At 39.4% G+C, this 12,583-nt stretch overlaps 1 protein-coding gene across 1 annotated transcript in view; it reads right to left on the reverse strand.

The window, feature by feature from the left end:
* Window positions 1-1,953: 1,953 nt before the first annotated feature.
* The window catches only part of LOC124775521 (juvenile hormone esterase-like), a 33,698-nt gene continuing 23,068 nt past the window's right edge, over window positions 1,954-12,583 (reverse strand). Inside the window, exons 3-5 of the mRNA XM_047250353.1 lie at window positions 4,689-4,848; window positions 2,279-2,464; window positions 1,954-1,991 (exon numbers count right to left, since the gene is read on the reverse strand). Of these exons, the coding sequence (XP_047106309.1) occupies window positions 1,954-1,991; window positions 2,279-2,464; window positions 4,689-4,848 (384 nt within the window). The remainder of the gene's footprint in view (window positions 1,992-2,278; window positions 2,465-4,688; window positions 4,849-12,583) is intronic.

Here is a 12,583-nt window from a genome sequence, read left to right on the forward strand (position 1 = left end):
ATATGATGAGCAGTATTCGCTTGGTCTGTCTCCAGCAACACATTGCAAAAGCGAAATTGCAAATAGCTGCCGAAAAATACCAGAAAAAATGCGCATGACGACTTTGAGGAGCCATACAGTGTGTATGTTTGCTTTAAATATTTATACTGTTTATTTGTTGATTGTAAGTCTTTACCTCCTTCGTAACTGCCTCAGGCGCATGTTCGACGAGTCTTCTTGCCGGTTGTTCCATCAAAAAGGCGACCAGTTCCTCCGTGGTGTTCCCGGTGAAACCCAGGGCTCTGGCTAAGCCGAATGCTTGTTCTCTACCACCACTACCCATCAGACCTTTGATTGGGACTCCACTTTGACAAATTACACGTTGGAATAAACCTGCAGGTGAATGCATTTACAAATGAATGTGTTTAGAGAAAGGATTCTGCTATGAGCAGACAAAACTATCTTCTTTTTAATTTGGCTGCAGCCATAGTCATTGTAAATTTTTTGTATGTTGCAGCAACCATCCGTCAGTAAAATTTATATTTTATTGTTATACGCTACACATTTCGACTTTAGGCTATTTTCAAGTAGATAAACGTATCTACTTGTCAAAAGACATCAGACTGGAATGAAATATGTCATTGTCGAAAAAGTATATGTGGTCATATAGGCCAAACATGGTTTTTCGACAGGGATTTGTATTTCGTACCAATATGATATCTCTTGACTTACAAAATAAGTTTTTGTACTTGAAAATGTGGATCACATAACTATAAACAAAAAATTGTTATAGTCACATGGCGGCAGCAACGTAAAATAAATGTCTTCGTTTTCATACCTACATGTCTCAGTGAAGCTTCACCTTGTCTGCCGCTTGATCTCATTATCTCTTGACTAAGAGGAGCAATTTGTATGATAGTACATGGAGTTGCAGTATTGTGATCATTACATTCATACTATTTTAGCAACAAATATTCCTTAATAGCAGATATTTAGGTTTACATAGCTGTCCTTCGCCTGCTATATAGAAAAGACACTTACCTTAGGGGAGTACCGTATATGTCCAATGACGTGACGTGGTATCTGCTCACCTCATATCCCAACATAATGAATATTCACTTTACCGTAGGTGGTTTCCTCGCTGAACAGTTTTATTAAGAAAATCGTCTTCAGCTTGGATTTTGTTAAACATTTCTACGCAAAAACCTACTAGTTTTCCTTTGTTGTTTTCTCTTAAGGCTTGCACCAATTCCAATTTGCAGGGTTTGAATGGCAGGCGTTTCCGTAATACCCTCCACGCTACAACACTAGGCTTATGTTTATTCAATTCTAAGCTGGGACGTCTGGTTCATTTACAGGGGCTACGAATGTAATTCTACTGAATTTGATCATTTGTTGCGTCAGAGATTGCTGGGCGACCCTGACCCGGCGTACTACGTGATACACAGCCACAGTTTACCTATTAATAACAATTTTTGTTTGAGATGATGGCTTGCGATATTTCCTGCTGAATTTTCTCTGAACTGTAGTAGTGGATTTGGTTTCATGAAATCATAAATAACACTGCGCACACTCTGCACCGTTATACGACACCATGACGAACATTGTAGTAATTCATTCGCACATGCCATCTATCTGAAACATCTGGAACTAACAGTGTTAGGCGAGAATAAAAAGATATATTGCAGTCAGCGCTGTATTAAAACTTTTTTTGTAAGTTATTTATCCTGTTAACAATTAAAGGTTACTTTCGTGTAACTAATTTACAAACACCCTGTATATTATTTACACAGAATGGAAACGAACGGCTAAGCTTAAAAAGGACCTATCAGATTTTGAATTATTTTGTTCTTTGTTGATATTACGTTATTTACGGCATATGTTTGTATAATGCTTTCTTCTGGCAACACTGTTTTGTTAATTATCTTTTAATGTTTCTTTGCTAGGTTATTGTAATTGCTACCGAACGTGTAATCAGGGCACAAGAAGATGAATACGTTCATGTTTTGCCTCTGCGATGAATATCACACATTTCTTTAATAAATGATAACCTCCGACTGATGTCCTCTTCGGACCGGGCAGAAGAGTATGGACATTATTTAATGCTTACATTTCAGTTTGCAAGCTTTGGTTGGTGGGTATTAACCCGAAACCGGTCACCTACTGAAAAAACATCTATTTTATTCGTAACTCTAGCTACCTTTCCAAATCACAGTTCGATAAAAGCTGCTTTTCCATGACATGCAGTATCTGAAAGTATGCAGGTAAACATACTACCCAACGGCTGAAGGAAACTTACCTTTGGCCGCAGAAGATATGGAGAGTATATGACAGGACATGGAACCAGCGCTCTCGCCAAATATGGTGACGTTGCCCGGGTCACCGCCAAACCTGGTGATGTTGCTCTTTACCCACTTCAGAGCCATCACCATGTCTTTGAGACCTGCGTTTCCGGGGACCAACTCGTCTTCCGTGGATAGAAATCCTGCGCGAGAGAAAAGAATGTGATTGTTCCAGTCCTTCTGTACTGAAGACACTTCTCAGCATATTATGCGAATTACAAAACCGTCGAACATGAGACTCTCCATCAATTGTTTTTCTTGTCATTGACTAGCCGATTGTCTTCCATCTGACTGATGTAGTCATCCATTTGTAACGTATGCGACTATACAGACTTGGTATGTAGTATTTCCTTGGAAAAGTCTTGATCGCTAAAAACTTCATTTATGAAGCGTTTCGAGTAATCATCATCAGATAAAATATGCGTCGAAAATCTCATATAAGTGAGCAATACAAGAAAAACGTACAATCTCATGTGCAGATGCCTTTAAGCATATTTGCAAGAAATATTATTTTGAGAGGTCACGTGCTACTGTGCAAAAGATGCCTTAGAATAATGTGTTTTGCAAATACGCCTAACGGCAATTGCGCATGAGACCGTATGTGTTTCTTTTAGATTTTCGATTGCTAGTAATATTTTTTTCCTTTTTTTTACATGCTGGTGTTCGTTTACATTTTTGCCAAGTGATCTGCTGGTGAGATATTCTTCTGTCTACTCCTCCAAAAATTCTCATTAGAGCAAACATTCTGTACATGCATCTTCCATTCGTTTTCTTGTGTTTGTTTCGGGCAGCGTTTCCGCATGTATAATGTCTTTATATTATGTGTCTTGTCAAAACAGTCAAGGATTTGGGAGTTAAAAACACAGGAGACATGGTAGAATAAATCAAAATGCAGAATGGTTTCACTGTCATCAGGAACATTAACCAATATCTGCACAAACCACTAACAAAATAAATTCTTTGAAAAAATCAACACACAAGGGAAAGAGTAATTCGTATACTGGTACAGATATGGGAACATGACTTGTGCACAAGTTGGATCACAAGAAGGGCGAAAATTTCATACAGTTTTCAACAACTTTCTCGATCTAACAATAACGAAAGGAAATCCTTCATACTTATTTCAAGTTAATTAGGGAACCTACAGATGTAGTTAAATTACTAAGATTCATTCTGATCATCCCCACAACCAAAAGTAAGCTGTACTGAGAGACTTGTATAAACTAGAATTCTACATAACGAGAGAAGTATGGGAAGGAGCGGCAAACAATAAAACAAACAGCAGTTAACAATATATATGACACAATACGGGAAAATACGCAAAGCAGCAGACAACAAATAAAGACAACACATACAAACAGATTGACTACTAAACAGGAAAGGAAACGATTTGGTACACGATAAAATACATACACAAATTAATCATACAGTGCGTCAGAAAGTATAAGGAAACAAATTCTCTGCATGCAGACGCCAACAACTAAACATTCAAGACAGAAAATTTAATTGTCTTTATCCGTATGAATTTTAAATCGAAGTACAAAAACCATATCAGATGTGGGAAGTGTAACGTTAATCGTTTCACATTTACAGAAAGTTTACGACATAGGGATCTCTCAAAGACGTAGCAGAAGATATCAAAATTATGAGAATAAAGAACTACAGTAAATGTCTAATCCTGATGGTAGAGAAATATTTACGAAAAGTTATAGTAGAAGCCCAGCAACTAATAATTGATAACATGCACATAAATAACATCTCACCATAAAACCTAACAAAACAAAATTAAATACATACTACGCATACTCGCAGACCCACACACACATACACACACACACACAGACACACACACACACACACACACACACACACACACACACACACACAAACACAAAAGCGTGCGCACTCGCAAACAAATATAATCCTTTACCATAGGCATCCTGTAAATACAACACTACACAAAACAAACAAAATACATGGTACAAAGGTGCGTGAGCAGTTCATGCACTGTGCCGACACGAATTATCAGTGATTTAGGGAGAATAATATTTCCATAAAAAAAAAAAGAAAAACCAGCACAAATGTAAAACAACAGCAACACTAAGAGGAAGTAATGAAACATATGTACTGCGAAACAAAATGCCGAAACGGAAATCACTTGTAGCTTATAGGTACTATGGTAGAATATGCAAGTTAGAAGTGCTGTATTAAGAGTAAACTCTACGACGTTGAGGACAAAGGTGAGAATTCAATAAATTAAGTCGGAAGGCGTCTGGTAAAATGTAAATCGCATTTACTCATTTCCTGATAAACACACATAACCCAGAAAGCAAAACAAAGTGCGTTATGACTAGGACATAAGCTTACCAAGCACTCCAAGACGATAGTTGAACGTCACTAACAGAACATCATGTTCCATGAGATAATCCGGCCCATAAAGCTCTGTATTCCCAGAACCTAACAAAAATGCTCCTCCATGAATCCACACCATAACGGGGATGAGTTGTGCATTTTCTCCTGTTGGAAGCTGAAACGTAAATGAAGGACATAGTTACTGAAAAACAAGCAGTGCTTAATAAGCAAGAAAAATATTATTACATTTTCAATTGAATATTGGTAGTTTGCATTTACGTGTTAAATAACTTCATTCTTTCATAACTTTATGCTTATAGACAGTGGAAGCTGCTGTGTGTTGCTTGAAATAGGCATTAACTTTTATTTACTAAATTAGTTTTCTGTTGGTGTACAGGATTTCGTGTCATTATTATTTTATCAGTAAGTACAACAGACAATAGAAAGTAATGAGAAAGTGTGGACCAATGTCATGTGACTCCCTCAAAAACGAGCTTGCTGTTGATAATTTGTTTATATACAGCTTCTACCCATAATTTCATAAATCATTCTAAAATTATCTCATTGACTGAATAACATCACAAATCCTCTCTTATTACCTTACAAGTACCTCTAATAACAGGTTCTTTTTTACAAGAAAAAGGTAAAAGATAGTGGACAACCTGAAGAATTTCTAAAACAGTTCCTCGTAGCAACCTTCATAGATTTCTGCGACAAATTATTCGCACCTTGTATGGAACTGATGTACATGATCAGAAAGGAATGGAATTAAAAATATTACTTGTTAAATATCGCTTCACAGGTATAAAACCATTCACGTAAAGTACTATGTTTGTTGTAAAGACTTAACGTAAAAGAATTGGGAATTTAAAATCTTGTTAGTATCGAAGTCATTAGGGGCGGGTGGGGCCACAGCGGAGTTAGTGTAATCAGCGAAAATGGATTGCTGGTCATCTTGTTGATGAAGTCAGTCCTTTGAATGACGCCACGTAATATTGGCACGAACATTGGCACGAAGCTCACTAGGCCACTGAGGGAAAAGGCAGATAATGACGAAGATGGTTTGAGAGCTGCTTTTCCTGAATATCTGTCCATCACCTTAACCACAGATGGAGGACTGTTGTGGGAAGCATAAATGCAATGTTTTGTAGCTATACCACTTATCCGATTCTTTTATATGTTTATCTGCACTGTACTGTAACATGTATTAGGGTATCTTGAGGGTCCATTACAATTTGGGCCAGTGGAAAAAATGATTTCTGAAATGTGTCTGCACGAGCAGTAATTGGTATAATATTATCTTTCACTACCTGCATGAAGGAAGGAAGATTTAGACTACAACGTTCCACTGACAGCGAGGTTATTTAGAGACCCCAGTACAAGCTCAGGTGGAGGTGAGTGGGGAAGGGTATCGGCCGAGCGCCTTACAAAGAAGCAGTGGCAGCTCGTGAAAAATTTTATCAACGTGCTACAACGTGGTGGGTTGGGCCATTTTGACTACAAATAAATTGAGTCATTAATTTTACGTATATATTTAATTTTTATAATCAATACTTTAACACTCACTTTGTAGGAAGTACCAGAAACTAATTATATGTGGTCACTTCAATATTAATTTCGGATATCATTGTGCAAGAAAAAGGATGCTGGCAGATCTAAATTCATCTGATCTGATGCAAACTGTGTTTTTTCCAACTAGGGTGCAGGGGAACAGTAGCACTGCCATAGACAATATTTTTATTCATTCTTCATTACTAGATGGCCATTCTGTTAGCAAAAGCGTGAATGACCTTTAAGACCATGACGCATAAATTTTAACACTTAAAGGCTTCAAACCAAAGTCATATTTAACTACAAACTATGTAGGAAAGTTAATCCAACAACAACAGAGAGTTTTTTAAAACTTTTCAAGGAACAAGAGTGGCAGGAATTTTATAGTGCCGATAACACAGATGGTAAATACAATGCTTTCCACAACACATTTCTCATGCTCTTTGAGAGTTGCTTTCCATTAGAACATTCTAAACGGGGTACTAGCAGTAATGGGCAGCCCGGATGGTTGACTAGTGGGATAAGGATATAATGTAGAACAAAGCGGGAATTATATCAAAATGTTAGAAGTAGTCACAATCGAGCTACAGTAGCCCATTACGAACAGTATATTAAGATGCTTAAAATGTTATTAGGAAGGCAAAGAGTATGTGATATGCAAATAGAATAGCTAATTCACAGGATAAAATTAAAATCATATGGTCAGTTGTGAAGGAAGTGTCTGGTCAGCAGCACAGGGTCGACGATATAAAGTCAGTTCGCTGTAAAAGTATTTCTGTTACTGATAAATCCGATATGTGTACAGTTTTTAACAATCATTTTCTGAGGATTGCTGGTGAATTAAATAAAAATTTAGTTTCTACAGGAAATCATATAACATTCTTGGCAAATGCCTTTCCGAGATTGATGTCTGAAATACGCTACAGACAAGAGGGAGATTGAGTCATTTATTAAATCACTGAAGACTAAGGACTCTCATGGTTATGATGGAGTGTCTAGCAGAATATTAAAGTACTGTGCTGCACATTTTAGCCCAGTATTTAGCCATATTTTAGGAATGGTCAGTTTTCTGAGCGGTTAAGGTACTCAGTAGTAAAGCCGCTTTATAAAAAGTGAGAAAGGGATAATGCAGATAATTTTAGAACTATTTCTATGTCATCAGTGTTTGCAAAAGTTATTGAAAAGGCTGTGTATGTAAGGATAGTTGATCATTTTATAGCATACGATATGCTATCAAATGTACAGTTCGGCTTGAGAAGTCGTTTAATAACTGAAAATGCTATATTCCCTTTTCTCTGTGAGGTACTGGATAGGCTAAACAAAAAGTTTCGAACGCTTGTCGTATTTTTGATTTAACTAAGGCATTTGATTGTGTTGATCAGAGAATACTGCTCCAGAAGTTGGACCATTATGGAATACAGGGAGTAGCTCACAATTGGTCCACCTCTTACTTTAGCAACAGGCAGCAAAAGGTCATTATTCACAATGTTGACAACGGCTGTGATGTGGGATCTGAGTGGGGTACTGTCAAGTGGGGGGTGACCCAGGGATCAGTATTGGGGCTGCTCCTGTTCCTTATTTATATAAATGATATGCCCTCTAGCATTACAGGTAACTCTAAAATATTTATGTTTGCTGATGACGCTACCTTGGTAGTAAAGGATGTTGTGTGCAACATTGGCTCTGTTTCGAATAGTGCAGTACATGACCTCAGTTCTAGAAAATAAACTAACGTTAAATCACGGTAAGACTCAGTTTTTACAGTTTCTAACACACATTTCAGCAAAACCTGACCTTTTAATTTCACAGAACGGGCATATGATTAGTGAAACCGAACAGTTCAAATTTTTAGGTGTTCTAGTAGATAGTAAGCTGTCGTGGAAAGCCCACGTTCAGGATCTTGTTCAAAGACTTAATACACCATTTTTACTATTCGAACTGTATCAAAAGTGAGTGATACTTCGACACGAAAATTAGTCTACTTTGCTTATTTTAATTCGCTTATGTCGTATGGAATTATTTCTTGGGGTAACTCTTCCTATTCTACAAGGATATTTTTGGCTCAGAAACTGACGGTTCGGGCAATAAGTGGTGTGAGTTCACGAACCTCTTGTCGACCTTCACGAGTCTGGGTATTTTGACATTGGCCTCTCAATATCTATATTCCTTATAGTCGTTTCTTGTTACCAATATTAGTTTATTTCCAAGAATAAGCAGCTTTAACTCGGTTAATACTCTGCAGAAATCAAACCTCCATTTGGATCGGACTTCCTTACATCTTGTACCAAAAGGGTGGCAGTATACTGCTGCATCCATTTTCAATAAGCTGCCACTCGAAATCAAAAATCTTGGCAGTAATCCACGCGCTTTCAAATGGAAACTGAAGAGTCTCCTCATGGGTCATTCCTTCCATTCTGTCGAGGAGTTCCTTGAAAAATTAAGCTGATTCTTATTGTACTGCTGATAGCGTTTACTTAAACTTATGGACTGACATTTTTCAGGTTCACGAACATTTATTTTTATCTGTTATTACACTACAGGCGATTAAAATTGCTACACCACGAAGATGATGTGCTACAGACGCGAAATCTAACCAACAGGAAGAAGATGCTGTGATATGCAAATGATAAGCATTTCTGAACATTCACACAAGGTCGACGCCGGTGGCAACACCTACAACGTCCTGACAAGAGGAAAGTTTCCAACCGATTTCTCATACACAGACAGCAGTTGACCGGCGTTGCCTAGTTCAAATGGCTCTGAGCACTATGGGACTCAACTGCTGAGGTCATTAGTCCCCTAGAACTTAGAACTACTTAAACCTAACTAACCTAAGGACATCACAAACATCCATTCCCGAGGCAGGATGCGAACCTGCGACCGTAGCGGTCTTGCGGTTCCAGACTGCAGCGCCTTTAACCGCACGGCCACTTCGGCCGGCTGCGTTGCCTAGTGAAACGTTGATGTGATGCCTCATGTAAGGAGGAGAAATGCGTACCATCACGTTTCCGACATTGATAATGGTCGGATTGTAGCCTATCGCGATTGCGCCTATCGCGGTTTATCGTATCGCGACATTGCTGCTCGCGTTGGTCGAGATCCAATGACTGTTAGCAGAATATGGAATCGGTGGGTTCAGGAGGGTAATACGGAACGTCGTGGTGGACCCCAACGGCCTCGTATCACTAGCAGTCGAGATGACAGCATCTTATCGGCATTTGCAGCAGCATGGACTAACAGCTCGGAGACCATGGCTGCGGTTACCCTTGACGCTGCATCACAGACAGGAGCGCCTGCGATGGTGTACTCAACGACGAACCTGGGTGCACGAATGCAAAAAGGCATTTTCGTGTATTCGTCATCGCCATACTGGCTTATCACCCTGCGTGATGGTATGGGGTGGCATTGGTTACATGTCTCGGTCATCTCTTGTTCGCATTGACGGCTCTTTGAACAGTGGACGTTACATTTCAGATGTGTTACCATCCGTGGCTCTACCCTTAATTCGATCCATGCGAAACCGTATATTTCAGCAGGATAATGCACGACCAGATGTTGCAGGTCCTGTATGATGGGCCTTTCTGGATACAGAAAACGTTCCACTGCTGCCCTGGCCAGCACATTCTCCAGATCTCTCACCAAGTGAAAACGTCTAGTCAATGGTGGCCAAGGAACTGGCCCGTCACAATACGCCAGTCACTACACTTAATGAACTGTGGTATCGTGTTGAAGCTGCATGGGCAGCTGTACCTATACACGCCATCCAAGCTCTGTTTGACTCAATGCCCAGCCGTATCAAGGCCGTTGTTACGGCCAGAGGTGGTTGTTCTGGGTACTGATTTCTCAGGATCTCGGCACCGAAATTGCGTGAACATGTAATCACGTGCCAGTTCTAGTATATTATGTTTGACCAATGAATACCCGTTTATCATCTGCATTTCTTCTTAGTATAGCACTTTTAATGGCCTGTGGTTTACTTTTGTATTGTAATTTCATGTGGTGGCACGTTCCATGACCTTGGAGATTTGCTCCCCAATTTGGTCCTACGGAACTTGACGTGTAAATAAAAATAAATAAAAACACTAGAATGGCGGAAGGGGTCAAAATTACCCCTGACATACTTTTCTCGTTCAGTTTCATATCCAATATATTTCCTTCATTACTGAAATTATATGACTTTCTAATTTTTTCTCGTCTTTTTGAATATGATTTAGTATTTACAAAATGTTTTAATTTTCTTCGCCGGCCGGTATGGCCTAGCGATTCCAGGCGTTTCAGTCTGGAACCGCGCGACCGCTACGGTCGCAGGTTCGAATCCAGCCTCAAGCATGGATGTGTGTGATGTTCTTAGGTTAGTTAGGTTTAAGTAGTTCTAAGTTCTGTGGGACCGATGACCTCATATGTTATGTCCCATAGTGCTCAGAGCCATTTGAACCATTTGAATTTTATACCTAGAACGGCGGAAGGGGTCAATTTCACCCCGCTGGGATTTATCTTTTGAATATATGCAAATTATCTAACAATACAATGGCAACAGTGAGCAGTAACGCAGAACAGTTGCTGCTCAATGTTGCAACTTGGCACGCGTACATTTCAGTCTGCCACAGCTTATGTTGTGTCACTCAGGCAGTCTTTGTCCGTGAAACACGTTTTCGAACATGTATGGTCAGTAGTGGACTTTCAAATGAAGAAGTGTTACATCTCTTGCAGAATTCCGAAGTTGAATCGGAATTGACTTCACTGATGAATATGATGATTATGTACCTGTCACAAGTGAAGATGAAGACGTTCTGAACGTCGGGCGATTAGTGGAAGAGGATTCAGATGCCGATATACGTCAGTCATCACCTCTTTCACCACAGCAGGTACAGTTGTTAGCGTCTACAAAGATGATTGCAGGGGATGGAACCGTGCGGGAGATTGGAAATTATTCATCTTCTTGAAGGCGGTCAGCTGGGAATGTTCTCAAGGAGAGAGGAGGCCCAACTACTAATGCTTGCCAACGAGTAGACAGCTCTGTCATCAGTGCCTTCCGTCTTATTTCTGATGAAGACATACACAGAATGAAATGCTCGAAAAGTACTAAAAAACAATGACTGGACTGTGTCACTTGAGGAACTGGAGAAACTGATAGCCATAATTAATGTTCGGGGTGTATTGTGCACAAAATGTATGTCTCAGGCTGATCTCTGGTCGCACTCTAGCGGGCCTACTTTTATTAAGGTCTTTATGCAAAGGGACAGATTTCAGGAGCTCCTCAGATTTATCGATTTTGATGAAAAAACAACACGGGATGAGCGCCTGGCAGCCAACAAATTCGCTCTTGTATCTGAAATTTGGGGAAAGTTCATTGAAAATAGTATTCGCGCTTCCTGGCCTGGTGAAAATATAACCATTGACGAGCAACTATTACCAAACAAAGCAAGATGCAACTTTACTCAACTCATCTCCAACAAACCATACAATTATGGTCTCAAATTCTGGTTGGTTGTTGAGGAACGACAAAGTATATACGTAATGCTTTCCCATACCTCGGCAAAGAGGACAACATTGACAGAAACAACCACTTGGAGAGTCTGTCGTTCTGCGTCTCATGGAGCCATTTGTAAATCAAGGAAGAAATGTGACCACAGACAACTTCTTTACGTCTTTTCAAGTTGCTAAAAAACTCAAAGAACAAGATCCGCCGTGAAAGCCCAGATGAAGTAAGGAAGCCTAATTCTGAAAAACACTCCACCACAATACTACACAATAGAGCAACAAAGACTGCTCCTTGACTGTATACCAAGGAAAGAAGACTAAGAAAATTCTTTTGAGTACGATGCATGCTGAACTAGCAATAAGAAAGGAAGGAATGAAAAAACCTGAAACCGTAACAATCTACAATGAAACAAATAATAGGGTGGGCATGGTTGATCAAATGATATGTTAATATCTTACGAAGGTTGCATGTAGAAGATGGTCAATGAATGTATTCTAGAACATACTGGACATGGCGGCAATAAATGCATGGATCACCTATAGCGTGGTAACGAACAAGAAAATGGAAAGGAAGAAGTTCATACTTCAACTGGCAAAGGAACTCAAGGAAACGAAAGAGCAAGAACATAAGGCAGAGGAAGAGGATATGGGACTGAAATCACCTACAAAGCGGAGGATGTACCAAAACAGCCTCTGCAAAGGCAACAACACCAGCGAAAATTGTGAAAAGTGCCACAAAGCCGTGTGAGGAAAATGTGCACGTACAACAGAAATCACATGTGCTAAGTGCGTCTAGAAGCGTCAACCGACTTGAATGAAAATGAATACAGAAGTGTCTGTAAATCACATTTGAGAGTAAAATGGACTAAATATACTAA

Source organism: Schistocerca piceifrons, chromosome 2 (genome assembly GCF_021461385.2).
Source record: "Schistocerca piceifrons isolate TAMUIC-IGC-003096 chromosome 2, iqSchPice1.1, whole genome shotgun sequence".
NCBI lineage: Eukaryota > Metazoa > Arthropoda > Insecta > Orthoptera > Acrididae > Schistocerca > Schistocerca piceifrons.